The sequence below is a fragment of the Ahaetulla prasina genome, chromosome 4 (assembly GCF_028640845.1).
Source record: "Ahaetulla prasina isolate Xishuangbanna chromosome 4, ASM2864084v1, whole genome shotgun sequence".
NCBI lineage: Eukaryota > Metazoa > Chordata > Lepidosauria > Squamata > Colubridae > Ahaetulla > Ahaetulla prasina.
The window spans coordinates 148,299,880-148,326,968 of record NC_080542.1 but is presented as its reverse complement, the minus strand read 5'-3'; the positions used below and the strand labels follow the sequence as shown (position 1 = coordinate 148,326,968).

Sequence of the window (27,089 nt, the reverse complement as noted above, 5' to 3'; positions counted from 1 at the left end):
CGTGAAAGTGGTTTTGTCTACTTGGGTCGATGGTGTGCCCTTTGGCTGAGGAAGCATCTCAGAGTTTGCTCCATACAACTCATTGGATAAGAGGATAAGAGGGGCACCATCAACTTCTCTTCCTCTTTCTCCCCTCTTCTCCATCCGTCTTCTCCATCATCTCCATCCATCTTCTTTTTCTCCTTCTTCTTCTCCCCTTAATTTTCTCCATCCATCTTCTCCTTCATCTTCTCCATCCTTCCTTTTTCTTTTTCTCATTTTCTTCCTTCTCCTTCTTCTCCCCTTAACTTTCTCCATCCATCTTCTTCATATTCTCCATCCATCCACCTTTTTTGCCTTCTCCCTTTGACCTTCTCCTTCATCTTTTCCATCCATCCTTTTCCTTTTTTTCTTCTCCTTCTCCTCTTCATTTCCCTTCTCTGTCTCCTTCTCCTCCTCTACACAAACCGCCTCTCCCTTGAAGAACGGATGATGTTCCTTAGTTGGGTCACGAGATGTCTTCAAGGAAACCACCCAGTTCAGAGAGTACCAAGGACCCCACAGTCCTCCTCCTCCACCCATCCTTCCTTCCGCTCTTTCTTCCAGCATCGATGATGTTCCCTAGTCGGGTCATAAAATGTCTGCAAGGAATCCACCCAGCTCTTTGGACGCTAGTCCTTCTTCTCCCATCCTCTTCCTCATCCTTCCTCTCTCCCTTCACACCGCAGAGAGCCAGCTCTATCCTTCAAGGCAACGGATTTCTGGAGGATCTGCTGATGCTTTTGGGGTTTTAGTTTGGCTCGGGAGGACAACAGAACAGAATAGAACCGTCCTACCGAAGTCCACCGTGATCTCTTCCTGACAAATATTTAAAAAGAAGATAATGCGCGGTTGTAAATCTATTTTCCTCTGTTTCTTCTGCAGTTCCTCCTGCGTTTGAGGGCGCTGTCCCTACCATGGAGGAGCTGATGGGATTTGAACCCTCGCTGGACCAAGGTTTGCTTCTTCAGAAAGGACCTCAAGCAGGTGAGCCGAGTGAGGAGCAGGCAGCCAGAATCGGGCCCACTTCCTTGGCCCGTGTCGCAGCTGCTTCCTTGGGTTGAAGAATTGTAGATTGGATTTTATTCTAATTTCGTTTTAAATCGCTTTTATCAAATTCTAGTAATAATTTGTTTCTGGAACTCTGCACTTTGATGTGGCCCAAGGGCTAATCAATCAATCAATAGACTAAATAAAAGAATGGGAAAAAGGCTCATAAGCTGCCACATTCATTCATTCACCCAGCTACCCATCCATCCCCTTAAGAAGAGGGAGAGGAAGATATAACATAACATAATAACAGAGTTGGAAGGGACCCTGGAGGCCTTCTAGTCCAACCCCCTGCCCAGGCAGGAAACCCTACACCATTTCAGACAAATGGCTATCCAACATTTTCTTAAAAATTTCCAGTGTTGGAGCATTCACAACTTCTGCAGGCAAGTCGTTCCACTTATAAGACAACTGTGGGCTCCTTGGTCCTCTCTGAGCTTGGCTAATTTTTGCAAACCTTTCATGACACAGCTAGGAAATGTAATGAGTGCTAGAAAAGAGGGGGTCTTGTAGAGAGGAGGAGGAGGAGGAGGAGTTCCTCCGCCTCCTGAGCTAGGCTGTTTTCTTGCAGACATTTCATGACCCAACTAGGTAACATCATCAGTGTTAGAAGGGAGGGGTGTGTGTGGAGAGGAGAGGAGGAGGAAGAGGAAAAGGACCATGGGGCCCTTGGTGCTCTAAGCTTGGCTGTTTTCTTGCAGACATTTCACAACCCAACTAGGTAACATGATCAGTGCCATCGGTAGAAGGGAGTGGAGCGTGTGGGGTAACCTCCTTACCACCTTCCCAACTCCAATGCATATTTTCCTAGAAACCTCCCTTAATGGAGTCCATTAAAAGACCCTCCTTCTGTAAGGATGTGCTGGCTCGTAGATGGAGCAAGCCTGCTCAACATCTGGTCAGATGGTTGTCTGAAATGACACCAGGGTCTCCTGCTTGGGGTGGTGGTGGTTCGTCTTGAAGACCTCTAAGGTCCCATCCAACTCTGGGATTCTGTTATCTCTCTGATGGTGCACCTTTTCTGGTTTGAACCTGAACGGCAGCCACCCGTTCCTCGTTCCTGATTTCTGGAGGACTTCCAATGGATGGGACAGAGTGGCTTCATGGTGGTGGTACGTCACTGACCATGGATGGTTTGGAAAGTTGAAAACTGTGGGCCACTCAAGAACATCTGAGCAGTTTCCAAGTAGAAGGAGACAACTCTTTTCTTTCTTCCTTTCTCCAAAACAGGCTTCCTAGAGACCTCCGTGTCGAAAGAACTAAAATCAGAAGACGAAGATATCATTGTCCTCACCGCCGGCAGTTGTCCTATGCTGGAGAAACCAGAAGAAGGGAGCCAGTCCCTTCCCTCTCCGAAGGAGAAAGACGGTTTTCTTGGCCAACAGCCGATGGAAATCAACCTTCCAGCCCAAAAAGCAGAGGAGGCCCAGCCATCACTTCCCTTTCCCGCTCCAGAAGAAGAGAGACCATGTCCCGACTTCAATACAGAAGATCTGTTTCAACCAACGCCAACCAAACCTGGAGAGCATCTTCCACATCTTGCAGGTAAGGAGAACGTTGAAAAAAACAAATCAAAGTTTCATGATGGGCTGTCGTCTCCTACCATTCTAAGTCAAACTCTTTTTCTTCCTCTCTTCTCTAAGCCTGAGCCTCTTCTCTCAGGGGTGCTCTTGATAGATATTGAGTTGGGGGCTGGAGAATTTCAACTAGAAGGGCTTCCATGACATACTTGGGAGACGGATCAGAAGAGCACTTCTGATCCAGGAGTATTCTCTTGGCTTCCTGAGTTGTGTCCCAACGCCCTGCTGTTCAGCACAAGACCTTCTTGAGTTGGACGTAATAGTGTGGGTGGCAGACAGATCTACAATAAATGTCAAGGACCATTGAATCCCTGGTGTTCCCTGATGTTCTCCAGTTGTGTTGGGACTGGACTAATGATAAAGAGGTCTTAAGGCCCTCCACAGAAATTCTTGGAAAGGCTCCTTTGAAGCCCAGAAGTTCTGGAGATGGTTCTTCCAGCATTTCTGGAGAACATCTTTTTGGGCAAGACCAGCCTGAGTTTGTCCACGGGACCACGATGCTTCTGGTCATTGGAGAAAGTTCTTCGGTTTGTGGTGATGATCCTGGTTTTTGTCTTCAGCAGAGTCGATGGGACCTGTTCTTGGGGAGGAGCCCCACGTGGACTTTCCAAGGTCCTTTGTTGATGAGTCCACGTTGGTCAAGGCCAAGGAAATACCTGCCCACCCTGTGGAGCCACCTGTAGGAAAGCTGCCTCCAGAACAAGGGGGTGAGTATCTATGGAGAAGTAGAAGCTGAACCTTCTCTGAAGATCTTCTCTTCCTTCTCCATCCTGCAATTTTTCTCCCTTGCAACTTGCCTTTCTCTTGGTTGATGAAGAATCTCAGGTCTTCTGCTCTGGAAGGTAGATCTTGGCTATTCGATAGAATTAGATAACTGGTAGAAATTGTGGGACAGGAATTATAAATTAACAATGTCAACTGCATATAAGGAGAATTCGTATGAGATGTTTTATAGATGGCACTTAGCACTAGCGAGGTTGGCAAAGATATTTAAAGATAAATCAGCAATTAAGGAGAGAGAACAAACTGAATATTATATGATATAGGAAGTATTTTATCAATGGTTAGAGAATAAAAAAGGAATTTGGAAATTAAGATTAGAGAAAAATAGAAAATATATTAAGATAGATATAAATAAGATGACAATTGTTGGTATACGTATGTTGAGAATCACTATGTTCAATGTTATTATTGTTCAATCATTAGAAGATATAAAGAAGAAAATGAACAATTTTATAATGTTTAATTGTTTAATGTATTGTAATTTTAAGCTTAGAGAAGTAATATTAATGTGAATGATGTTGCAAATGTTGAAGGATGTTGCACAGAGATAGTTGTACCCAGACTACACACTGCTTAAGGAAAGATGGAATGTTTATATTTTAAAAATGGAAAAATAAAAAAAAAATAAAAAAGAAAAGAAAAAGAAATTCTTGGAAAGGGTCCTTTGAAGCCCAGAAGTTCTGGAGATGGTTCCTCCAGCACCTTTGGAGAACATCTTTTTGGGCAAGACCAACCTGAGTTTGTCCACGGGACCACGATGCTTCTGGTCATTGGAGAAAGTTCTTGGTTTGTGGTGATGATCCTGGTTTTTGTCTTCAGCAGAGTCGATGGGACCTGTTCTTGGGGAGGAGCCCCGTGGACTTTCAAGGTCCTTTGTTGATGAGTCCACGTTGGTCAAGGCCAAGGAAATACCTGCCCACCCTGTGGAGCCACCTGTAGAAAGCTGCCTCCAGAACAAGGGGTGAGTATCTATGGAGAAGTAGAAGCTGAACCTTCTCTGAAGATCTTCTCTTCCTTCTCCATCCTGCAATTTTTCTCCCTTGCAACTTGCCTTTCTCTTGGTTGATGAAGAATCTCAGGTCTTCTGCTCTGGAAGGTAGATCTTGGCTATTCGATAGAATTAGATAACTGGTAGAAATTGTGGGACAGGAATTATAAATTAACAATGTCAACTGCATATAAGGAGAATTCGTATGAGATGTTTTATAGATGGCACTTAGCACTAGCGAGGTTGGCAAAGATATTTAAAGATAAATCAGCAATTAAGGAGAGAGAACAAACTGAATATTATATGATATAGGAAGTATTTTATCAATGGTTAGAGAATAAAAAAGGAATTTGGAAATTAAGATTAGAGAAAAATAGAAAATATATTAAGATAGATATAAATAAGATGACAATTGTTGGTATACGTATGTTGAGAATCACTATGTTCAATGTTATTGTTCAATCATTAGAAGATATAAAGAAGAAAATGAACAATTTTATAATGTTTAATTGTTTAATGTATTGTAATTTTAAGCTTAGAGAAGTAATATTAATGTGAATGATGTTGCAAATGTTGAAGGATGTTGCACAGAGATAGTTGTACCCAGACTACACACTGCTTAAGGAAAGATGGAATGTATATATTTTAAAAATGGAAAAATAAAAAAAAAATAAAAAAGAAAAGAAAAAGAAATTCTTGGAAAGGGTCCTTTGAAGCCCAGAAGTTCTGGAGATGGTTCCTCCAGCACCTTTGGAGAACATCTTTTTGGGCAAGACCAACCTGAGTTTGTCCACGGGACCACGATGCTTCTGGTCATTGGAGAAACTTCTTCGGTTTGTGGTGATGATCCTGGTTTTTGTCTTCAGCAGAGTCGATGGGACCTGTTCTTGGGGAGGAGCCCCACGTGGACACTCCAAGGTCCTTTGTTGATGAATCCAAGCTGGTCAAGGCGAAGGAAAAGGAAATACCTGCCCACCCTGTGGAGCCACCTGCAGGAAAGCTGCCTCCAGAACAAGGGGGTGAGTATCTATGGAGAAGTAGAAGCTGAACCTTCTCTGAAGATCTTCTCTTCCTTCTCCATCCGGCAATTTTTCTCCATTGCAACTTGCTTTTCTCTTGGTTGCTGAAGAATCTCAGGTCTTCTGATCTGACAGGTAGATCTTGGTTATACGATAGAATTAGATAACTGGTAGAAATTGTGGGACAGGTATTATAAATTAACGATGTCAACTGCATATAAGGAGAATTCGTATGAGATGTTTTATAGATGGCACCTTGGTTGGCAAAGATGTTTAAAGATAAATCGGCTAATTGGAAGTCCCGCCAGTTACCTGGATCTTACTTTCATATGTGGTGGACATGTGAAGCAGCGAAATAGTATTAGACAAAAATAAAGACATGTTTGGAAAAGATGACAAAACAGCGTATTGCGTTAAAACCAGAAATATTTCTGCTGGGGATCTTACCTGAAACTAATAATAAAGAGAATGCATATTTAATGATTCATATATTAACCACAGCTAGAATTGTATTTAACAACATTGGAAAAGTGAAGAGATTCCCACTGATGGGAAGGGGATTTAGGGAAATACTAGAATGTGCAGAAATGAAGATATTAACACTAGCAATTAAGGAGAGAGAACAAACTGAATATTATATGATATGGGAAGTATTTTATCAATGGTTAGAGAATAAAAAAGGAATTGGGAAATTAAGGAGATTAAAGAAAAATAGAAAATATATTAAGATAGAGATATAAATAAGATGACAGCTGTTGGTATACGTATGATGAGATTAACTATGTTCAATGTTATTGTTGTACTATCATTAGGATATTAAGAAGAAAATGAAGAGTTTTGTAATGTTTAACTGTTTAATGTATTGTAATTTTAAGCTTAGAGAGGTTGCAAATGTGGAAGGATGTTGCACAGAGATAGTTGTACCCAGACGACACACTGCTTAAGGAAAGATGGAATGTTTGTATTTTAAAAATGGAAAAATTAAAAAAAAACTTAAGAAAAAGAAAAAATAAATTCTTGGAAAGGATCCTTTGAAGCCCAGAAGTTCTGGAGATGGTTCTTCCAGCATTTTTGGAGAACATCTTTTTGGGCAAGACCAGCCTGAGTTTGTCCACGGGACCACGATGCTTCTGGTCATTGGAGAAACTTCTTCGGTTTGTGGTGATGATCCTGGTTTTTGTCTTCAGCAGAGTCGATGGGATCTGTTCTTGGGGAGGAGCCCCACGTGGACTCTCCAAGGTCCTTTGTTGATGAGTCCAAGTTGGTCAAGGCGAAGGAAAAGGAAATACCTGCCCATCCTGTGGAGCCACCTGCAGGAAAGCTGCCTCCAGAACAAGGGGGTGAGTATCTATGGAGAAGTAGAAGCTGAACCTTCTCTGAAGATCTTCTTTTCCTTCTCCATCCTGCAATTTTTCTCCATTGCAACTTGCTTTTCTCTTGGTTGCTGAAGAATCTCAGGTCTTCTGATCTGACAGGTAGATCTTGGTTATACGATAGAATTAGATAACTGGTAGAAATTGTGGGACAGGTATTATAAATTAACGATGTCAACTGCATATAAGGAGAATTCGTATGAGATGTTTTATAGATGGCACCTTGGTTGGCAAAGATGTTTAAAGATAAATCGGCTAATTGGAAGTCCCGCCAGTTACCTGGATCTTACTTTCATATGTGGTGGACATGTGAAGAAGCAAAATAATATTAGACAAAAATAAAGACATGTTTGGAAAAGATGACAAAACAGCATATTGCGTTAAAACCAGAAATATTTCTTCTGGGGATCTTACCTGAAACTAATAATAAAGAGAATGCATAGTTAATGATTCATATATTAACCACAGCTAGAATTGTATTTAACAACATTGGAAAAGTGAAGAGATTCCCACTGATGGGAAGGGGATTTAGGGAAATACTAGAATGTGCAGAAATGAAGATATTAACACTAGCAATTAAGGAGAGAGAACAAACTGAATATTATATGATATGGGAAGTATTTTATCAATGGTTAGAGAATAAAAAAGGAATTGGGAAATTAAGGAGATTAAAGAAAAATAGAAAATATATTAAGATAGAGATATAAATAAGATGACAGCTGTTGGTATACGTATGATGAGATTAACTATGTTCAATGTTATTGTTGTACTATCATTAGGATATTAAGAAGAAAATGAAGAGTTTTGTAATGTTTAACTGTTTAATGTATTGTAATTTTAAGCTTAGAGAGGTTGCAAATGTGGAAGGATGTTGCACAGAGATAGTTGTAACCAGACGACACACTGCTTAAGGAAAGATGGAATGTTTGTATTTTAAAAATGGAAAAATTAAAAAAAAACTTAAGAAAAAGAAAAAATAAATTCTTGGAAAGGATCCTTTGAAGCCCAGAAGTTCTGGAGATGGTTCTTCCAGCATTTTTGGAGAACATCTTTTTGGGCAAGACCAGCCTGAGTTTGTCCACGGGACCACGATGCTTCTGGTCATTGGAGAAACTTCTTCGGTTTGTGGTGATGATCCTGGTTTTTGTCTTCAGCAGAGTCGATGGGACCTGTTCTTGGGGAGGAGCCCCACCTGGACTCTCCAAGGTCCTTTGTTGATGAGTCCAAGTTGGTCAAGGCGAAGGAAAAGGAAATACCTGCCCATCCTGTAGAGCCACCTGCAGGAAAGCTGCCTCCAGAACAAGGGGGTGAGTATCTATGGAGAAGTAGAAGCTGAACCTTCTCTGAAGATCTTCTCTTCCTTCTCCATCCGGCAATTTTTCTCCCTTGCAACTTGCCTTTCTCTTGGTTGCTGAAGAACCTCAGGTCTTCTATTCTGGAAGGTAGATCTTACAACATCTTCTTCCGTCACTGCTTTCTCCCTGCCTCTGCTAATGTTGTCCACCAAAACTGGATGGCTTACCTTAGTTGCCCTGATACCTGTGTCCCACGCAGTTCCTTGTTTTGATCTTCCTATTTCTGTGGGTTCCTGAGAACCATTTAAACCAGACACTAAGATCAACACTTTTGGGAAGGTCTGTTAACGACATTGGCCTGCACTTGCGAGAAAGCGGACTTTCCGTATGTTGTCCCTCGTTCTCCTTAAATACATCTTCTGAACACTAAGGGATTGAGATGTTCAGAGACACTTCGATGACCTTCTGTGGTTGAGTAATAGATTGTGTGGAAGTCCAGAAAAAAGATTTCTTCCCTTAAGTTGAGACTTCCACTCTTGCAGGAAGAGTCATAGAATCTTACGGCTGGAAGGGACCTCGGAGATCCAAGTCCAACCCCTTGCCCAAGGCAGGAGACCTTATACCATCCTGGACAAACAGTTGTCCAGTCTACTCCTGTCTGTCTATCTCATTTCTAGCTGTGTCTCAGACATCTTAGCTTGCAAGTATGCTGATCTTCTGAAGTAGAAGATTTCAAGGTTTAAATCCTGATTAAAGGGACAGATCTGGAAAACATTTTAACAAAGTGAAGACGTTCAGCCCTTCCTCAAACCTACCACCATTGGATTACAATGCCCATCATCCCCAAGATAATAGGAGAGTGGACAAGCAGCCACTGAAAGCTAAAATGTGGGGTTAGCGATGCTTAAGAATACCTGTTTATTCTGTTTGATCTATTCATCCCTCTCCTTACCACTTTCTATAGAGCAGGGGTGTCAATCTCAATTTCATTGAGAGCTGCATCAGGGCTGTGATTGACCTCGGGGGACCAGGCGGGCATGGCCGACTGGGTGGGGGTGGCCAGCTTGACCTCACTGCCCAAACTGCTGGCAAGTTTCCTCTTTGCATTGTAGACCAAGACGGCCCTGCAGGCCCGATCCGACCACATTGCAGGCCGGTTCTGGCCCGCAGACCTTGATGTTGACACCCCTGCTGTAGAGAGAGTGGTGAGGACAATGGTTTGGAAGCATTACAGCTGCGGACAGGAAGGTTGTAGAGCAGGGGTGTCAAACTCAAGGCCCATAGGCCTGATCTGGCCTTAGGGCTGCTTAGATCTGGCCTGTGGATCCGCCATGGAAACAGTGAAGGACCAGCCCACAGTGCCTCTGCCAGTGAAAACTGAGCTCGGGGAGGCCACATGCAGCCCGCCTGGGCTCCGTTTTCACTTGGAGAGGACTGCAGGAGGCTGTAGCAAGTGAAAACAGAGCCTCGATGAGTGACATCTAACTGGTCATGCCTGCCCCTGCCCCCCCCAAGGTCAAACACAGCCCTGATGCAGCTTTCAATGAAATCAAGTTTTACACCCCTACTGTAGAGAGAGTGGTGAGGACAGTGTTTGGGAAGCATTGAGTGGTGTGGTGGCCTAGAGGTGGAGCTCTCACCTCACAATCGGAAGGCTATGTTCAATCCTAGGTAGAGGCAGATATTTCTCTCTCTGGGTACGTTGAGAATATCTGCTGAATATAACTCTGCATTGGTGCCAGGAAGGGCATCCAGTCAGTAAATACTCAGTTCCATTTCAGTTGCCCAGACTCCATCCCGCAAGGGATTATAGGGTCATTAAAAAGAGATGGTGGGTGGTTGGGAAGCATTACAGCTTCGGACAGGAAGGCTGTAGAGAGAGTGGTGAGGGCAGTGGAAAAGATTATTGGTAGTTCGCTTCCTTCTATCCAAGACATATAAGCGATGCTTCAGCAGGATTGTCTGGGACACTACACATCTTCTCCAGTTTTCCTTATTACCTTCTGGGAGGGGGCTTCGTGTTATGTGAAGCCAAACATCCAGATTCAATTCCAGTTTTATTCCATACAACATTAATCATATAACATCAACCTTATATTATCTTATTCATTGAGGTAGATGGGATCGAATGGAGCGGTGGCCTAGAGGTGGAGCTCTTGCCTTACAATCAGGAGGCTGTGAGTTCGATCCTAGGTAGAGGCAGATATTTCTCTCTTTGGGCCACACTGAGAATATATCTGCTGAACAAAACTCCGCATTGGAGACAGGAAGGGCATCCGGCCATTCAAATACTCTGCTAGCTCCATTCAGTTGCCGAGACTCCACCCCCAAAAGGTATTATGGGATCGTTAAATGAAGATGATGATGATTGAGATAGATGTGAGAGCTCTTCAGAAAATCTGATCCTTGACCTGTCATCTAGGCAGGGATCAGCGAAGCTTAAACCCCTCCCCCCCTCAAAATGATCCAGTCTAAGTAGACGTTGCCTGCGGTGTAAACATTTGGAACATGATTCTTGGTTCGTGGTGGGTTCTGTCCTTCAGTGACCTTCCTGTATTCCAGGTGGATCTCCCGCCCAAATAAGACATGCTCACAAACCCAGTGACCACCGCAGGTTTGGCAGAGCGAAACCTGTCCAGATGACTCTGGCAGATGCTCCAGAAGATCAGCTTGCAGGTTCTCCAACCCTGAAGAGTCACAGCCCTAGAGGTGGAAACTCCTTTTTCGTGGCCGACTTTGGCTCCACTGGTGGAACTTCTCCCCGTAGCAAGAGATCTCCGAGGAAGGGAGCTGGCCAGGCTTTCGAAGTTGGAGAAGGTTCAAGGGAGCTGTTGCAAGAGGGATGGGACCTCGAGGCGTCGGCTGCCTTGAAGAAGAAGAAGAAGAAAGCAAAGCAGAAGAAAGGGCAGCAGCCACGGGGAGCGGAAACGTGGGAGGACAACTCGAAGAAGTTAAGAAGCCCCCCGGCTGCTGACGAACATCCAAAGGTTCTCCAGGAAAGTCCTCAAGAGGTTTTGTGGGCCTCCCCAGAAGTTCTTGGAAAGGAGAAGCTCATGAAAGAAGGACAACAACTGGAAGGACAACAGCTTCCATACCTTCCTCCTGTGAAGATTGAAGAACCTTCCAAACTTTCGTTGGACCCCAAACCAGGAGAATTGAGCCAAGCCACACTGGCCATGGATGACAGCTCAGCGTGGCGGCCCAAAAGTCCAAAGAAAGAACATTCTGACGAGCTTCGGAAGCACCACGTTGAACAGAAGAAGAAGGCAAGTCCAACTTCTCCTCCTGGTCCTGAAGAAGTAAGTCCCTTTGAGAAAAGGGTGCAGTTGGGGGATCTGACTCCGAAGAACTCAAACATTGATGCCTCAACTTTGAAGACCCACTCTGCCGTGGGGCAGAAGATTGAGGTCCAGGCTCTAGACCCCATGGTTACCCTTGAGAAGGTTGCTCCAGAGTTTCCAAGTCTTGAAAGGAAAGAAGAGTTGGTAGAGGCATCCAAGAAACTTGAGAAGGTCTTAAAGAAGGGCAGGGAGGTCAAGGAAGATGTGACTCTTCCAGCTGAACCAAAACTGGCCGAGCCAATCCAAGAAGGGACTTCTTCTCTTCATCAAGACACAGAAGAAAGCAGAGATGTCTCAGAGATCCCCAAAGAAAGACCACTGGGCAAAAAATCTGATTTTAGTTCTGACAAAACTCCATTCGTGGTGGAAACCAAGTCAGATCCAGCCCAACCCTTGTTTGCTGCTGAGACCCTTGGTGGTGGCCCAGTGTTTTTCATCAACCCAACAGAAGACCCACTTGGTGTTCACCCTCCAGAACATCCGACCAGTCTCAAGTTGAGACACGACCAACCCAAGAAGAGGGGCAGTGATGGAAAAAGCAAGAAAGCAAAGCATGTGCCAGAGCTGGAGGAACACGTTGGTTTGAGCAAAGCTTCAACGGCGGTAGACGTTGAGGGCCTGGGCGAAATCGGTTGGGCAACCCGGAACCCAGAAGAGAATTTTTCCACTTCTCCAGGAGTGAGAGAGAAGCCGAAGAAGAGATCTAGCGTGGGGAAGAGCAGAAGAGCGGAGGAGAGGAGCTCCTTTAGACAACCATTTTTCTCTACTGTGGAAGATCATGAGATGTTTGACCAAACCCAACAGAGAGCAGATGAACCGAAAGAAGGGATTACCGTCTTAGCTACCAGCCAGCAGTTGGGCAGTGCTACAGACGGTGTGAAGCAACCAAGTCCTCCTTCCATCACCTTAAGTGAAAACATCGAAAGTTCTCCAGCTGGACCTGGTCAAAAGGTTGACCTTCCTCCATCAGCATATCCCTTCATCCTGGAGGCCCCTGGAAAACAGACAGAAGGCCAGGTTCTCCTAGAGTTAACAGTCCAAGGCCAGGAAACGTGCGGGCCAAATCAAAACAAGGGACCCACTTTGGCGAGCTCCCCTGGAGGAGATCCCACCTTCATGTGGGCCACCAACAAATCCAAGAAGAGAAGCAGTGATGGGAAAAGCAAGACGGCTCACAAAGGTCCCTCAGGAGAACCACCACCGGAGAAGACATTGGATGGGATTGTCTCTTCAAAGAAAAATGATTTAGTTAACGAAGGGTCTCCTGAGAAGAAGAATCAAGGGCTAGACCTTCCAGGTGCCGCCCAAGTGCAAGTCCCTGCTGAAAAACCGCTGGAAATGACAGGAGGAAAGGAGGAGAAGAAGGTTGGACAGCTGTCCACTTTGGAGGAGAAATCCAAAATTGCAGAGGTCCCTAAAACCAAAGAAACACTATCTAAGGGGCAGGAAGCTAGCCGAGATGAAGCTGGAAAAGGTCCACCCAAGCCAGATGTTGTCCTCCCTCAAGTCCCGGAAGAAGTTAAGAAACAGGAGACTGACTGGCAAAGTCTCCAATTTCCTAAGGTCTTGGAGATGAAGGCAGAACCTTCTGGTGAACACCACCAAAGAGTTAAGATTGAGAAGGTCCCCACCTCTGATGGCATCAAGGAGGAGACATCAGAACATCTCCTCAAGCATCCAGAATCTACAGGCCAGGTTCCTGCCAAGCTCTTTGTTGAGGAAATGCCTACTTTGGAACAATCTATCCATTCACTGGGGAGGTTGGACACCGGGACAGTCATAGAAGATGATAGAGAGACGAAGACCAAAGCAACAACAGCTTCCAGTGAGAAAAAAGATGGGATCCCTGATCTTCCAGTTCTTCAAACCCCACTTGCAAAACCTGAAAAGAAGAGTAGAGAGAAGAAAAGTAAGAAGACCTTGATTGTCCCTCAAGAACCTGTAGTTGCCCAACTAACTAAGGAAGACGTCAACCGTGAAGAACCTCGTGGGGTTGGTGGATTGAGCTTCTCCGTAGGAGAAGTTGAGATTGTAGATGAAAACAGGAACATCAAGAGTTTCCCTTCTGGACGTCAATTACATTGGGAAGAGGACCTCACAAATGTTTTTGACCCAGCTGGACCTCTTGACGAAGCCGTCGCCAAAACTCGTCCCACCTGTCCGTTTTTAGAACACTTCAGCAAGTTGGCCGACGAGCCAAGCCAGGAGCAGTTTTTTCTTCCCAAATTCCTACAAGACGCCAAGCCAGGGGACGAGAAGATTCTGGAGGACCTGCAGGAGAACTTGGCCAAGCTTGAAGGTCGAGAGGCGGAAGCTTCCCTCGTCATGAAAGCCGGCGACGACATCAGGGAAAAGAAGAAGAACAAGCGGACCCCAGCGGACCATCTCTTCAAAACGGAAAAGCAAACGGGAGGAACAGACCTTGAAGACAAAAGACAAGAACTTGGTTCACCAGAAATGGTGGTGGAGAAGCTAAAGATGGCTCCTGGGCTGGTGGCTGAAGGCAGTGACCTCCCTACGGAAACCGAAACTCTTAAGGGATCCAGGAAGGAAGTGTCAACTCTTCAAACTCTAACAACTGTCCTTCTCAGTGGTGGAACCTCAGAGCCAGGAGTGTTAGCAGAAGATAGACAAGAAGATGAAGTGAGGCCTTCTGAGTGTCTAGACAGCTTAGGAAGCAAGACAAGGACAGATAAGGTCCTGGAGGATGGCCTTCTGGAGGAAGTGGGAGGAAGTGGGCTCTCTTCCGATCATCTGGCACCAGACGACAAGAACCTGGCCAAGATAGAACCTCTCCTCCAACCAACCAGCAAAGAGGAGAAAGGACAACTTGGAGAACTGCAAGATGTTCCGAACATGAGATTGGAAGCTGGAGAACCACAAACATCAACTTCTCTGGCGGTCACTGATCATGATGACCGCGGACCACTGGCTGAGACCAAGAAAGCAGGCCGAGCCAAAGCTCCTCCACCGATGAAAGGCTACATGAGACCTACCAAGTCAAGAGGCCTTCCTCCTCCTCCTCCGTCTCTCCCTTCCCTGAAGGATGGAGCTCCAGACCAAGGCAGGAGAAGACCCCCCAAAGCCGATGGCCCGCTTCTCCACAGGCGAGACAAAGGTGTGTGTGCGTGCTTGTGGTTATGGCCTGCCAGCTTCTTCGTGCCTCCTCCATCCAGCTTGGTGTGTGAGAACGTGCTCCATGTTGGTTGCATTGGCACGAGCACCTAACCTCGTTGGCATGACCGCGTTCCAGGCTGTCTTTGAGAACCCAGCTTGCTTTGCGTCACCATGCTAATTGGCCCCGTTTTGGACCTGACCTTAGCAGCTGAGACCCTAAAGCTTCTGCCTGTGTGTGCTTCTGAGCCTTGTGTGTGTATTTTGTGGTCACTAATCTTGAACACTCCACGTGGGAAGGAACCTGTGGTCTGCTGAGGCTGTAGGCCACCTTCTTGTTCAGTTGGAATCTAGGAGGTCAAACACTCTTGAGTAACTTGGTTCCACTGTCAACTGTTAGCAACGTGACTTTCAAATCTGCCTTCATCCTGTCCTTTAGGGTAGATGTTTCCAACAGAAAACCCCAAATGGATTCTGAGGAACATCTTGTACCATCCATGGCAGGAGGTCCTTGAGTCACAGAAGTGAATCAGAGTAGGAGACAATTCCATGATCCAATCTTGAAGTGGGTTGTGGTTTCCTCTTGAACCCAACCATGTTTGGAGCCAGAAGTCCATAATCTCACCAGTCTTTGAGTTTCTCCTTCGTGGTGGCCTTTCTCCGTTCATCTGGAGGTGGCCACCTGGCCTGGTTTGGACCTCCTTCCCTCCTTTTTCAACCCCAGGAGACTCCAATTCACATTGAACGTGGTACGGTTGAGGTGCCATTTTCCAGCAAAACTGAGGTCTGAGCTTGTGTCACTAAGCAAGGTGTGCGTTTGTGCGTGTGTTTTTGTGTAGACCATTCAACAACACCTCTTTAACATTAGCTTGCATGGAAGAAACTTGTGGGAATCCTGTCACATCTTTGACATTGGTTGCAACCCCCGAAGGGATCGCCTTTGGAGGTGGTGGTGGGGGCAAGTTGTGTTTTCTGCACGAAATTGCTCCTTGGAGTTGTGAGTCTGTGTGAGTTTTGTGTGCACGGGGAAGGAAGGTGTCAAAAGTAAAAACAACAACAAAAATGTTTAACGCAAAGGTGTCAAAAACGCATCCTTCTGTTTCCTTGCATGCTGTTGTAGAGGCAGTCCTCGACTTATGATCAGAATCTCTGTTGCTAAGCAAAACATCCGTGAGCCCCATTGGACGACCTCTCTCTTGCCCCCATTGTTAAGGAAGTCCCTGCGGTCGTTCAGTGAGTCACCACGGTAGTGAATTGAATCCAACTACCCCCCGTTGACTTGGCTACTCTGATGGTCGCAAAAGGAGATCACTGTGGCCGTCATAAACACAAGTCCATTGCCAAATGGTCTGAATTTCGACCACATGACCCACGGGGAGGCTGCGGCTGGCCATAAGCGTGAAAAATGGACCTCCGTCCTTTTCTCAGTGCCGCTGCCCCTTGAACGGTCACTAAGTGAACCGTTGTAAGTCAAGGACTATCTGTTGTTGAGCACATTAAGATGAAAAGTTGATGAGGGTGTTGGGAGGTTGGGTTCTACTGGTTCTACTGGTTCCAGTTTGGAACTGGTGAGGGAGCGGAGATGGTTGCGGCACTTGGTCACAATGCGCGCAATGTGGGCTCTAGGTAACACAATTTGGACTTTTGGACTTCCACGCCCAGAATTCCCTGCTGGCTGGGGAATTCTGGGAGTTGAAGTCCATCACTCTTAAAACTTATTGACTGTGGGATTCTGGGAGTCAACATCCATATAGCTTAAAGCAGGGGTCTCCAACTTTTGTCCCTTTAAGACTTGTGGACTTCAACTCCCAGAGTTCCTCAGCCACCTTTGCTGGCTGAGGGACTCTGGGAGTTGAAGTCCACAAGTCTTAAAGGGACCAAGGTTGGAAACCCCTGGCTTAAAGCATGCTGACTGCGGGATTCTGGGAGTTGAAGTGCACATATCTTCAAGTTGATAAGATGGAGAAACAATGCATGGATGGATGTGGAGATAGATACGGATCCGTATTTTTCTGAGCATGCTGCCTGGGGAATTCTGGGAGTTGAAGTCCACCCCTCTTAATTCATGCCAACTAGGGGACTCTGGGATTTGAACATGCAACTTTAAGCATGGTGGCTGGTGGATTCTGGGAGTTGAAATCCATGTAGCTTAAAGAATGCTGGCTGGAGCATTCTGGGAGTCGAAGTCCATCACTCTTAAAACTTACTGACTGCGGGATTCTGGGAATTGAAGTCCATGTAGCTTAAAGCATGCTGACTGGGATTCTGGGAGTTGAAGTCCACCCTTCTTGAAGCTTGTTGGCTGGGGACTTATGGGAGTTGAAGTCCATGTAGCTTAAACCATGCCGTCCGGGGGATTCTGGGAGTTGAAGTCCACCCATCTTAAAGCTGCCAAGGCTGAGGAACACTCTTGTAGGTTCAAGGCTGGGAGGTGGACAATCATACCTCAAAAGCTTGAAGTTGTATGGTCACGTATGGACCGCTGAAGGTGTGTGTAGGGATTCTGGGGACTTCTGGGAGTTGAGGTCCATTCACTTTCAGACTGCCATGGTTAGTCCTTATTTCTTCTGCAAATAGGGCCTTTTTCTGGGAAGACGATGGAAGCGTTAAGAGAGGCCTTCTCCAACCTCGTCTCCTTCCCCCGATGGCACAGTTGAAACATCCCCCCCACCACCACCCTGTGAGGATGGTCCAGGATTGAGTGTGGTTGTGAAGCCAGAGACCCACAATGCAAACTCCCCGTCCCTAAAGTTTATCTGTTAGCCAGTCAATTCTGGTTGACTCACATGGTGCCACCTCATCGCATGTGGATTTTGGTGGACCAGCAAGAGATCCTTCAAGGTGTGGTTGTCTTGGAAACAGGCTGCACAGAGGACCTTGCTGGAAACCATTCCTTGGCTGCTGCTGCTGTGTGTGTGTGTGTGTGTGTGTGTGTGTGTGTGTGTGTGTGTGTGTGTTGCACAGAATCCGTAGTAGCTTAAAGAGCGGAACAAATATAGAAATTTTGTAAGCTGCCGTGGGTGGGAAGCAACAACTCACAACAGAAACCACGGTGTGTTGAAGCCGCAGTCGGTCCGAGGTGGGTTTGAGGTCCATCTCTCCACTGTTCTGTCTCCCACAAAGCCCATTGTCCTCAGCCAAAAGATCCGTACAGAGTGGGCTCAAACTCTGAGGGCCTCAGAAGTTCTCCAGAACTTCGTGTATCCGTTTTGGTCTAGTTGTTCAGGCATCAGGCTAGAAACCGGGAGATGGTGAGTTCTAGTTTTGCCTTAAAAGGTGAAAGTTGACTGGGTGACTTTGGGCCGATTTCTGGGAGATGGTGAGTTCTAGTTCTACACAAGCCATGAAAGCCATCTTAGTGACTTTGGATCAGTCGCTCTCTCTCAGCCCATCCCACCTCACAGGATTGTTGTTATGGGGGAAAAGAGAAGGAAGGAAGGAGAAAGAGGTACATTTGCCACTTTATTTATAACTAATCACAAATCAGGACAAATAGAATGGAGTAGAGTAGAGTAGAATAGAATTGGACAGAGTAGAACAGAATATAGAATGGAATGGAATAACAGAGTTGGAAGGGACCTTAGAGGTCTTCTAGTCCAACCCCCTGCTTAGGCAGGAAACTCTATATCCTTTCAGACAAATGGTTATCCAATATCCGGGCCCTTACGTGTATGCCACTCCTCTACCCACTTTTGACTCGCTTTACCTTGGCCTTACTCTTGCCCTCTGTTTGCAAGTAGTCCTCGACTTACAAACTTCCATTTAGTGACCGTTCGGTCGTACTCCAGCACTGAAAAAAGTTGTCTACAACCTTTTTTCATGCTTGCGACCTTCACAACATTTACGACCATTGATTTAGGGACTGTCTGAAGTTTCAATGGCCCTGGGGGAAAAAAAAAACATTTTTATGGCCGGTCCTCGCGCTTACGACCATCGCACAAATCCGGAGTTACATAATCAAAACCGGCATGTCTTCACCAGGGCCGTCACATGACTGCCCCATTGCATACACAGGTAGTCCTCAACTTACGACTGTTGACGACGGCTTCAAGTGATGATGGATCTGAACCAATGGACTTTATTTATATGACCATCAAGGGTCCTGCGATCAAAATTCAGAGGCTTGGCCCTCAACTCGTATTTATAACAGTGGCAGCATCCCGGGGGGGTCCCATGATTCCATTTTGCGACCTTTGGACAAAGGGGAAAGCCAGCTTCGCTTACACGTCGTGCACCTTTCTGAACAACTGTCGTGATTCGCTTAACAACAGCAGCAAACAAGGTCGTAAAGTGGGGCAAAGCTCACGTAACAACTGTCTTAACTTAGCGACAAGAATGTGGGGCTTGCTTGTGACCATAAGTCGAGGAATACCCAGACTTCCTCTGTGGCGAACATCGCAATCCACTCAGTCGGGAAGCTAGTCAGCGCCTAGTCTGCGCCTGGAATCCCAAGGGAGAGTTCTGTCGAGTGAGGATGGTTGGGTGGGAACACCGGTTTGGGGTGTGTGTGTGTGTGTGAGCATAGTGTATAAAGGACTACGCAACTTTATACTTCTGAAGATGTTCGCTCCCTCTCTCTCCCTGCACCCAGCTCATGGCACCCGTGCTATCTCTCCCGCGGCTGGCTGCTTTTCCACATTGGTGCCGTGACAGGGTAAAAATAGCTCCTTACAAACCGCCAGGCGTTGTGAGTGCAGCAAGCTGTGTGTGTGTGTGTGTGTGTGTGTGTTGTCACATTCCCCCTCCCTTCTCCCACCCACCCAACCCGTATTTAAACAGCATTGTTGCGCTGTGCTTTCTGGCTTCAAAGGCAATTAAATTCAGGCACGTGGCGCCTAGCGGTGCCTGGCTGGACGTCAAAGGGAAGATTCCTGTGACAAGGTAGAGGGGTTATTATAAAGGGGTTGGGAACACGCAGGTGATGTACGACCTCAAAATGCCAAATGCAGACGGTTCTCAACTTACGACCGCATATTTCAGTCACTAAGGAAAGTGGTCATTAAATGAGTCGTGACTGATTTTTTATTTATTTATTTATTTTGCCATGGTTGTTAAACAACTCCCTGAGGGTCATGGGATGAGCCAGCCGGTCATTCAGCAAAGCCGGCTCGTCCCATTGACTTAAGGCTCTCTCTTTTTTTTCAGGGCCGTTAAAACTTCAAACAGTCCCTAAATGAATGGTCATAAGTCGAGGACCACCGGGTGGGGAATTGTGCGCCGTCCTGTCCCTTCCAGTTGAAGAGATTTGCCTTTTTTTCGAAAGGTATACCCCTCATATCATTACGGGCAGTCCTCAACTTATGACCGCTTCTTCTGTTGCTGAGCAAGGTGATTGTTAAGCGGGTTGCGGCCAATTTTACGACCCTTTCCCCCCCCCTCCCCGTGGTTGTTAAGTGAACTGCTTTTGTTGCATAGCGAAACGTGGCCGTTAAGCAAATCGGTCTCCACCCGTTGATCTTGAAGAGTTTCACACCCCAATTTACGACCCTTTTTTCCTACCGTTGTTAAGTGTGAGAACTCCTGCGGTGGTTCAACAAATCAGGGTGGCCGTTAAGCGAATCCGGCTTCCCACATTGCAGAATTGCTTCTTGTTAAGCAAACCGGTTGTCGAGTGAGTCACACCTGATTTTATGACCTTTATCGTCCCTTGGTTGTTAAGTGAATTGCTGCAGTTGTTAAAGGAGTAATACGGTCGTTCAGTGAATCCGGCTCCCCCATTGATTTTGTCTGTCTGAGAATCGGACACTGGGATTATTTGACCCCAGGTTACTGCGACCGTCATAAATATGAGTCAGTTGCCAAGCATCTGAATTTTGATCCCATGGCGATGGGGATGCTGCAACGGTCATATGTGTGAAAAACGGTTACAAGTGCATGTCAGTTTTGGGGGTGTTCCTTGGAACCCCGACAGTGCATTTTTTTCAATGCCGTCGTAACTTTGACTAGTCACTAAATGAATGATTCTAAGTCGAGAACTGCTTATGTCTTGATCAATAGTGGATTTTACTCATCTCTGCTACCGGTTCACTACTGGTAGTAACCGACCATCGGTCTTGACCCCCGAGTGCATTAGCGTCCCTCCTCATTCTCCTTTTCCAGTTAGTTCTTGACTTACGACCACAACGGACACAAGCATTTCCATTGCTAAGCATGGAGGTCCTTAGTCGTGCCCGATGTTATCCTTTGCCATCCGTGTGAAGCAAATCTAGATTCCTGCAGTCGTTAAGCGGATTATGCGGTTTGTTAAGTTAGTGTGGATTCCCTTACTGACTTTGAGAAGGTCACAACTGACGGTCACATGACGCAAGGACGCTGCAACTCTTGCAAACGCATGCCCGTTGCCAAGTGCTGGAATTTTGATCGTGTAATGACGGTCGTAAGTACGAGGACCGGTCCTAAGTCACTTTTTCCAGGGCTGTTTTAACTCGGAACGGTTGCTAAATGAACGGCTGTAAGTTGAGGACTGCTTTATCCCCTCCCCGTCTCTCTGCAGCTGCTCGTGGGGGTCTGGGCAGGAGTCTCTTCCCCATATGTGCTGCCGTTGTAGCGGAAAGACACACGGGCGGTACCATCTGTCGCAAACTCCATCCTTCCCCCTCCCCCGGAGCTCCCCCCCTCTTTGCAAAAAGCTGGTGCCCCAGTTGTTGTTGTGGGTTATTTGTTTGTGCCATACGTCCTGCCACAATCGCAGATGTCCCAGCAAAACAGAACCCCCTTTCAGTGATGTTTTTCTGTTAACGTCACGCGTTAAATCTTCATTTAACAGTGCGCTCGGACACCCGTTTCCTTTGAACGGTTTTTTTTTCTGAATGGCGTCTTTTGTTTGTGGTTACACAAAAGAGAAAACGGTGATGTGAGGTCCTCAGGCTGAAAGAAAAAAGAAAAACGGAGATTTCAAGTCCTCATGTCGCGTACCTGGGGTGTTAAACCATGCTCTCTCATCCTCCCTTAACCCTGGCTTAAAAGATAATAGCGCTTCACCACGCACAGTTTTCCCCGTACGGCTAGGGAGAGATCCCACCCAACCTGAGTTTTTAAAATGCTCGTTTTGTGCAAATGCTTGTTTTAAATGAGAGCGGCGATAGTATGAAGGATCGCTTGCTGCAAGGCGACCACGGGGGGGGCCTGGCGTGTCGTCACCGCATCACGGTGCCCGCCAGCCCAGCTGGGTGGTGTTCCAGCTCGGAGACGGGCGAGGAGCAGCAGGCGAGCAGGCAGGCAGCGATGTCGCTCTCTAACCAGTCCCCTGCACCCCTCGCCGAATACAGCCAGCTGTGCAAAACCCCCAACACCGACGGCTTTTCGGACGCATTCGCCTGCATGGGCACACCGAAGGAATTTGGCGCTGCTGCGTTTGAGTGGCAGCGGACGGAAGGTAAGCTGAGCGAGATCGGGCTCCATGTCCACCCGGCGGGGCCGCGTCAGGACGGGCTGGGGAAAAGCGCCGGCTTTACCGATGAGGACAAGCTGTGTTTTTTCGAAGGGAAGCTGGAGAAGGACCTCAAAACCGTCTCGAAGGACAAAAGGGAAACCGAGGCCCCGAGTAAGCCATGCCAGCCAGCCTCAGGTCACCTTGAGAAGTGGATGCAGGGGTCCGAGAAGAGCCATTCCGGAGAGAGTCTGGGCATCCTCAGTTTAGTCGGCTTGCAGACCGAGCCGGCTGGATGCCTGAGGGGGTCTCCAATCCTGGAACCTAACAGAGGTATCACCGATCAGGAGAAGGCAGCTGGGTCAAAGTCGGGAGAGGTTGACGCCAAAGGCCGTCCGGAGACACCGAAAGACCTCATGAGTCGCCCGATAGAACCAGAGATTCGGGCATGGGCCCCCACTTTCAACCCAGTCTTGTCTGAAGCCACTGGGCCGAAGAACGGAGCCCTTGCCCACAGCCCAGTGGATCTCCTAAAGGACGGTTCACTCCTGAGTGGTTTCGGCTCTGCGCCGAAGCTGGGACCGCCAACGACCATGGTCGAGCTGGCTCACGATGATGGGAAAGGCAGCAGCTTGGTTGGCGCTCTCCCTGAGACAGAAGACGACAGGTTTCTGGCTGAGCTGGAAGACAAACTGGACTCGGCCCCCGAGAGCGGCTTTCTCAGTCGGGGGGGCACCCAGCGGAAGGCGATGCGTCGCGCCATGTCGGAGTGCTCCCACTTGTCTGTCCCCCCCGCCCTCAACCTGGTGGACAAATACCCCGAGCCGGTCACCGTTCCCGACTGGGAGTCCCCACCGAGCATTCTTTCTCAGTGCGTTGCGCCTCGCAAACTAAGCGCACCAATGAAACGATCGGCCACTGTCTCCGAAGAGCAGACCTCTGCCCACCCTCCCGGTCAGGTCAATGCTGCCCCCCTCTGCCCCATTGTGAAGGAGCCTCTCCTCCCCACGGAGGAGGAGGAGGAGGAGGAGAAGAAGAGGGACCAGCAGAACAGCGGTAGTGGCGACACCGTCAAGAGAGAACTGGGCAGCCCGGGCTCATTCCATCCTAAACTGGCGCTGATTCCTGAGACGAGCGATCAGAAAAAAGGAGAACAAGAGGTGGCAGCCGCCAAAGGAAGCCATGCCCAACTTAGCGGGGCCGTCCCTGCCGTGGAGGCAGGCAGAAGTTCTCCAGGGCTGGGCAAAGAGGCATCTTTTCCAGGCATCCTTGGCGCTCCATCTCCCCGGCCAGGCGAGAGAACCCATGACAGTACGTTGTTCAATTTTTTTTTCCCACGGGAGGGCAAGTGGAGCGGAGCGGGTTGGCTCTAGAATTTGTATACAGACGGGAGGACGGCTGGGTTTTTTCCCCCACTGAACAATAGAGCTTCAACTGGCTGAGGAAGGGGAGGGGGGGGTCTGACAAAAGCCCAGAGGGTTATAACTCTTCCCCCCCTCCCCACATTGCATTTACCTCACTTCCCCCCCCCCCTCCCCGCCACCCCACCCTACCCCGAGTTACAGGGCTGTTGCAGAATGCCAACAAGGGAGAAAACTTTAAAAATCAGCATCGATGAAGTTTGCATGCTGTGGACGTGTGTGTGTGTGTGTGTGTGTGTGCGTGTGCGTGTGTGTGTGTGTGTTTGTGTGTGTTTGTGTGTGCGTGTCGAGGCGGAGAACGACTCAAATGAGGCCAGCACAGCCCTGCTGTTCTGCCTAACCAGGATGGCAGCTGTCATGGTGGCTAAGCTGAAGTGGGGGTTCCATTTTTCCCTTCATGTTAGACGCCCGTCCTTTCCAAGCAGGAACCAGCATTTTGGGTCAAGTTTCTAGACCTCAAGATCCCGTCGGCTCATTTTGGGTCTATAGAGGCAGAAATGGGCAGCACAGGGACCTTTATTGGTTTTTTTTTTTTTTTAAATCTTTTGTTTTTCTTCTTTTCTTAAGCTGGTTTGTGCAGATTGGGGTTTATTCATGGCTTCTGAGTGCTGAATTTTGACCATCTTTTGTGGTTTAGGGTTTGGGGTTTTTTAAAACAGCAAATGGGATTGTGTGGGGTGCTGGAAAAGTTTTGGGGGGAAAATAACACAAGCTCTCCAGTATTTGTTCCCATTCAGAGAGAGTTTTTCAACCGGACGTTGAACCTACTTGGCTCTCGTTTCAAAGAGCGTCTGTTCCCATTAACGACCTCCTTGCTCTAAAACTCCATGGCTATTAACGCACATCTGGTTTTGTGTTTCTGGGTATGACCTGAAAAAAAAGGAGGAAGCTGGGAAGGAGACGTCTTGAATTAGATGATGGATGAACTTTGCTTGGAGGAAAGTCAAAAGGTTGGCAGCTAGAAATGGGACTTTTGAAAGGTCCCTCAAAGGAGGTTCTGGAGAAGGTCGGACTAAGAATGGCAGCTCTAGAAAAACTGGAGAAGACACAGCAAAGACTCCCTTCCTTCCTTCCTTCCTTCCTTCCTTCCTTCCTTCCTTCCTTCCTCTTGTCCTTTCTTTCCTTTCTCCTCCTCTCCTTCCTTCTTTCCTTCCTCCTCTCCTTTCTCTCTTCCTTCTACCCCCTCCCTCCTTTCCTGTTCTCCATTCCTTCCTTCTTTCCTCATCCTCCCCTTCCTTCCTTCACTTCTCCTCCCTTCCTCTTGTTCTTCTTTCTTTCCTTCTTTTTTTCCTCCTTTCCTTCCTCCCTCCCTCCCCGTTCCCCATTCCTTCCTTCCTGTTCTCCATTCCATCCTTCCTTCCCTTCTCCTCCCTTCCCCTTTCCTTTCTTTCTTTCCTTCCTCCCTCTCTTCCCTCCTTACTTCCTGCTCTCTTCCTTTCTTCTTTCTTCTCTCCTTCCCTCCGTTTCTCGCCTTCCTTTATTCCTTTTTCTTCCCTCTTTCCTACCTTCCTTCCATTCTTCCCTCTAATTCCTCCTCCTTTCCTCCCTTCCCTCCTTTCTTCCCACTTTCCTTCCTCCCTGCTCCTCCTTTCCTCTCCTTCCTCCTCCTTTCCTTTCTTCCTTTCTCCTTTCATTGCTTTCCTCCTCCCTGTTTCTCCTCCCCTTCCCGCCTTCTTTCCTTCCATCCTCCTCTCCTTCCTTTCTTCTTTCCTTCCTTCCTTCCTCCCCCTCCCTCCCTCCCTCCCTCCCTCCAAGCAGTATCTCCATATTGCTGGCTATTGATGGGCCTCGGTGTCTCACGCAGTGGAGGATGGGTCTCCCAAGCGAAGGAGATCCTCCTCGGATGAGTTTCCGCCATTCCAAGTCGGAGGAGTGATGGCTTCTCCCCCTCAGAGCAGCTGAGAACAAAGGAAGGTCGTTTCCTTTGCGTCACCTTCAAAGCCTGGGCTCGTTTTATGACGATGGGGAAGCCTCTCTTGGGGGCATCCGTCCACAAAAGGGAAAGGGATGAAATCTGGAATTTATGGGTGGGATGATCGGATGGTTTGGGTGAGAGGGAATTAGGGGAAAGAATGTAGGTTGACCTCGGAGGAAGAGAGGGACAAATTTTGCTTTTTATTTCTCTCTCTTGCAAAGAAAGTCAGAAGTCACTCCTTTTTCTATTTTTCGTACTTTTTCATTTCCTTTCTGTCTTGCCTCCTTCCTTCCTTCTCCTCTCCTTCTTTCTTCCCTCATCCCTTCCCTCTCCTTCTTTCCTTTCCTTCCTCTTCTCTATTTTCATTCTTTCCTACTTTCCTTCCCTTTCTTTCTTTCTTTCTTTCTTTCTTTCTTTCTTTCTTTTTCTTACTTTCTTTCTTTCTTACTTTCCCCTTCCTTTTCTTCCTTCCTCCCTCATTCTCCTTTCCTCTTTCTCCCTTCCTTCCTTTCTTCTATCCCTCCTTCTCCTCCTTCCTCATCTCCTTCCTTCCTTCCTCTTCTCTCCCTCTCCCCCTCTCTTTCTTCTTTCTCTCCCTCCCACCTCTTTCTTTTCCTTTCTTCTTTCTTTCTTTCTTTCCTTCCTTCCCTTTCTCTTTTTTCTGCCCCTCCCTCCCTCCTTTTGTTGTTTCCTTCCTTTGCTTTCTCTTTTCCTTTCTTTCCTTCCTCCCTCCTTCCTGTTTTCGTTCCTTCTTACTTTCCATGCTTCTCTTTTGTCCTTTTTCTTTTCCCCTCCCTCTCTACCCTCCCTCCCTCTTCTCTTTTTCTTCATCTCCCCCCACCCAAATCTTTGTAATCTCGCCTGTTTCTCTTTTCTTCTCTTTTGGAAACTCAACCAAGTTCTAATAATTAAAAATAAAAAAAGGAGTGGTTGTCCAGAGCTCAGTTTGGGATTTGGGGGAGGAAGAAGGATGTTTTGACGGACAGAATGCAGACAGTCCTCGACTTATGACCACAGTGGAACCTGAAATACCTTATTGATAAGTGAGACATTTGTTAAGGGCGTTTGGCCCCCTTGTTACAGGTTTTCGGGCCGTGGTCGTTAAGCGAATCACTGCAATAGCTCAGTTTGTCACCCGGTCATTAAGTGAGTCTGGCTCCCCCATTGCTGGTCCAAAGGTCGCAAAAGGGGATCGTGTGACCCTCCATACAGTTGAGAGGCATTTGTTCAGTTGGGGATGCTACAACGGTCGTAAGTGCAAAAACTGGTCGTACGTCCCTTTTGTCCACGCCGTTGTAACTTGAAACGGTCAGTAAGAGGACCATCATAAGCCAAGAGGACTGCCTGTATCGGATTTCTGATTTTGAATTGCCTTCACCGATTTGGAGAGTGGATAAAAGTTGAAAAAAAATAATACCTTCCTTTGTTCCATTTCTTAAAATCCACCAATATGGTCGTAGTCCTCGACTTACGACTGCAACAGAGCCCCCCCCACCTTTCCGCCGCAAAGCGAGACAGCATCAAAGTGAATTTGGTCCCGTTTTACGAACCTTCTTGGCACCTTTGTTAAGTGAATCCCTGCAGTTGGTAAGTCAGTCACACGGTCGTTAAGTGAATCCAGTTTCCCTGTTGACTTCTCGTCAGAAGGTCGCAAAAGGGGACCGTCGTAAATATGAGTCGGTGGCCAAGTGGCTGAATGTTGACTCACGTGACCACGGGACGCTTCGACAGACGTAAGTGTTAACAGTGGACCTGAGTCCCTTTTTTTCAGCGCTGTGACCACTTTGAATGGTCGCTAAACGAACAGATATAAATAGAGGACT

The 27,089-nt window shown here is 47.2% G+C and overlaps 1 protein-coding gene across 27 annotated transcripts in view; it reads left to right on the top strand.

Moving 5' to 3' along the window:
- Window positions 1–27,089, top strand: part of LOC131198937 (protein piccolo-like) — a 135,380-nt gene that overhangs the window by 71,099 nt on the left and 37,192 nt on the right. For 20 of the 27 annotated variants that reach the window (XR_009155201.1, XR_009155199.1, XR_009155197.1 and 17 more), the window contains 7 exons: window positions 904–1,005; window positions 2,299–2,613; window positions 3,209–3,355; window positions 5,286–5,438; window positions 6,626–6,778; window positions 7,966–8,118; window positions 10,669–14,565. Coding sequence is in view for 22 of the 27 variants with exons in the window: in XM_058184270.1 (XP_058040253.1) it covers window positions 904–1,005; window positions 2,299–2,613; window positions 3,209–3,355; window positions 5,286–5,438; window positions 6,626–6,778; window positions 7,966–8,118; window positions 10,669–14,565 (4,920 nt within the window). In the remaining 5 variants the exon portion in view is untranslated. The remainder of the gene's footprint in view (window positions 1–903; window positions 1,006–2,298; window positions 2,614–3,208; window positions 3,356–5,285; window positions 5,439–6,625; window positions 6,779–7,965; window positions 8,119–10,668; window positions 14,566–27,089) is intronic. The other 7 variants (XM_058184257.1, XM_058184253.1, XM_058184255.1 and 4 more) reach the window with 7 other exon arrangements.